The sequence below is a fragment of the Haliotis asinina genome, chromosome 7 (genome assembly GCF_037392515.1).
Source record: "Haliotis asinina isolate JCU_RB_2024 chromosome 7, JCU_Hal_asi_v2, whole genome shotgun sequence".
Classification (NCBI taxonomy): Eukaryota; Metazoa; Mollusca; class Gastropoda; order Lepetellida; family Haliotidae; genus Haliotis; species Haliotis asinina.
Genome location: NC_090286.1, coordinates 15,782,312 through 15,785,152, shown reverse-complemented (window position 1 = coordinate 15,785,152; position 2,841 = coordinate 15,782,312). Strand labels below are relative to the sequence as shown.

The window sequence follows — 2,841 nt, the reverse complement described above, 5'->3', positions numbered from 1 at the left end:
AAAATCAATATTGATAATTCTTGTAGGTCTTAGTTACATGTACAAATTACACTTTACTTATATAAATATATCTTATAGTCCTAGTGAATGTTCTGCCATTCTCGCCTCTTAGCTTTACTCTGATCCTGGACGAAAGTAATATTTAGCTGCTTAAAGCGTGGTACCTGCTGCAGTGACCATGTGACCAGAGAGATTCGTAAACAAACATGGCGGCGCCCACGAAACAACCTGTCATCCCTACGCTGTTTGACAATTCTAACAACTATAGGGCTTACGCACATATTTTATTCTGTACACATCTTAGAGCTAGTCCTACGAGAACGACTCAGCCAACTTGAACAGCCACTTGACACAAGCCTCTCAACAGACACTATCATAGATCTCGTATCAACTCAACATACTTCACATGGGGAGACGATATATATGAACAGATACATGGACTGCCCATGGGTTCCCCACTGTCACCTATCCTTGCGGAGATATACATGTCAGACCTTGAAGAGAAAGCCCTCCTCACATCATCTTTCTAACCTATGTGCTGGTATGGAAGGTGGATGACACTTTTGTCGTCCTGAAACCTGACAACGACCCCCTAGAGCTGCTTAACCACCTCAACAAGCAACATCCCAGAGTCAAATTCACCATGGAGGCAGAAACCAACAACCAGATCCCATTCCTAGACATCCTTGTATCCCGCAACCATTCAGACAACAGTATACCGGAAACCAACCCACGCCAACCAGTGTGTCCACTGTCAGTCCAACCACTCTCCACGAGTGAAGTCAGGTATTATCTCCACACTTACAAGAAGAGCTAAGAACGTATGTTCTATAAAACTGCATGAGGAGATCAACCACCTGAGAGATGTTTTTATCAACCTTAATGATTACCCACCCCAGCTAGTGAACAGGAAAATTGCAGCAACTTTATCACCACCTACTACCAAACCCTCTCGACCTGAATCGGCTCCAAAAAAGATTTCCATCCCATACATCGGCAAGCCCTCCCACCAGATCAGCAGACTTCTTAAGCAACAAGCAGGAATAGACACCACCTTCACCACCTCTGTCACCATCAACACCCTCCTACAGGCCAATGAAAGAAAACACCCACAAGCCATAAAACCCAACCCCAAGGATGTAATCTACAAAATTGACAGCAGTGGTGGGCACTCATACATAGGAGAAACATCCAGGCCTGTCGACAGCAGAATCAAGGAGCATCAGAAATCTACCATCAAATCAGACCAGAAATCAGCAGTGTCAGATCACATAGCGGCCCATCCCGATCACCAAATCAACTGGACTGACTACACCATCCTCTCAAAGAACCAATCAGACTTTACCAAAAGGAAAATAGCTGAAGCAATCAACATCAAAAGATACCGACCCCTGATTAACAGAGACCAAGGTTACCCCATCCCGACAGCTTACGATGAGCTCATCAAACCACTCTAGCCTACTGTACAAACAACCCACTCTGTGTACCTCACTGGCTTCCTTAGTTATCATCACTTTGTTCACTTGTATTCATACTAGGCTCTGTGCACTACTGGCTTCCATGTTATCCTTTTACCCGTTGTCTTTATCATCACTTGTTAATTAGTTTATGTATATATATCGTCTGTTCTCTCCCTGTATCATTTACACTTTGAAAACGATACAATAACCTGTATCGAAACGTCGTGTTCCAGTATTAAAGAAGTTGTCATCCATATACAGTTATCCTACATCTTAGAGCTAGTTAAATGATGTACAATCGCTTCCTAATGTGATAATCTAATCTAGTATTCTACCGGAAGTATGGTGGACATTCAATTTGACAGTTATGTGCAGAATGACGCAATGACGTTTTTGGAATAAGCTAATGATACCCTATTGCAGACAGACAGGTTTTACTCAATAGTAAAGGCCCAGTGGCCCAGAGGACTGAAGTTGCTCTAATACAGCACACTCAAACTGTAGCGCAAATGGGGTTGCGCAACATAGAAAATATAACAAGTCTTCTTATATGCGAGCGAAGCGAGTGGCATTAACGATCTCCGGTAAATGATATTGATGTTCATTTGCTCTTTATATAACTGAACTCCCTGATTTCAATTGTCAATAAAACGTCCTACGACAGGGCATCCGCCCTATAGATGAAACGCTAGCAATGCAGTCGTCGAAATCGCCAGAACATCGAATTCAGCTCGCTTTGGGATTTATATATTGTTACATCCCTCGGGTTCAGTGATATCAGATGATTTTCTGAAAAACATACCACGTAAAGTCTTGTTCAGTCCCGTATTCTGACAACATGGCGAGGCTCCTGAAGTGGCATGTTAGGTATCTAACAGAAACTTTGCCGTCAGAGTTATCACCCCTTGGAGTGATTTTATTGCCAGTCCCCTTACCCCCTAAACAAACAATCAAACTTCAGTGTCATTTGTCATATGTTACAATATATTCGTTGTTTAAATGATGTAAAACATTTTTATACCAAACATGAGAAAACCCACTTGACAATAAGGTATTTCTCATATCTGAAGCTTACGAGACCTTACACTTATCTATCAATAACAATAATTGATAGCTTTGATGGGGATAGCGATAATCAGGCATTCTTATAAGTTTAATCCAGTATCTAATGATCTCTCATTTGACACTTATATACATGTTATAGTGACCTGTTTCGCCAGATACGGCTCTATTAGAAGCGAATTTACCCACCGTAAGGAATCTTTTAAAATAGGATCTTTGGACATTTTCAGTTGCTTCGAAATAAGTTGCTCCCCATATTTCTGCTCCATATAACAGAAATTGTGCTATTTTGGTGTCAAAAAGTAAACTAGCAGAATCA

The 2,841-nt window shown here is 41.4% G+C and overlaps 1 protein-coding gene across 1 annotated transcript; it reads left to right on the top strand.

Moving 5' to 3' along the window:
* Positions 1-643: 643 nt before the first annotated feature.
* On the top strand, positions 644-1,457 carry LOC137291336 (uncharacterized). Its single transcript, XM_067822640.1, has 2 exons — positions 644-742; positions 900-1,457. Exons 1-2 carry the CDS (start codon positions 644-646, stop codon positions 1,455-1,457), a joined length of 657 nt encoding a protein of 218 aa, XP_067678741.1.
* The last annotated feature ends 1,384 nt before the right edge of the window (positions 1,458-2,841 follow it).

Coding starts and splice junctions, on each gene's coding strand:
- LOC137291336 (XM_067822640.1), top strand. CDS start 644: ATGGAGGCAGAAACCAACAACCAGATCCCATTCCTAGACATCCTTGTA. Junction 743..899: donor AAACCAACCCACGCCAACCA/GTGTGTCCACTG, acceptor TACCCACCCCAG/CTAGTGAACAGGAAAATTGC.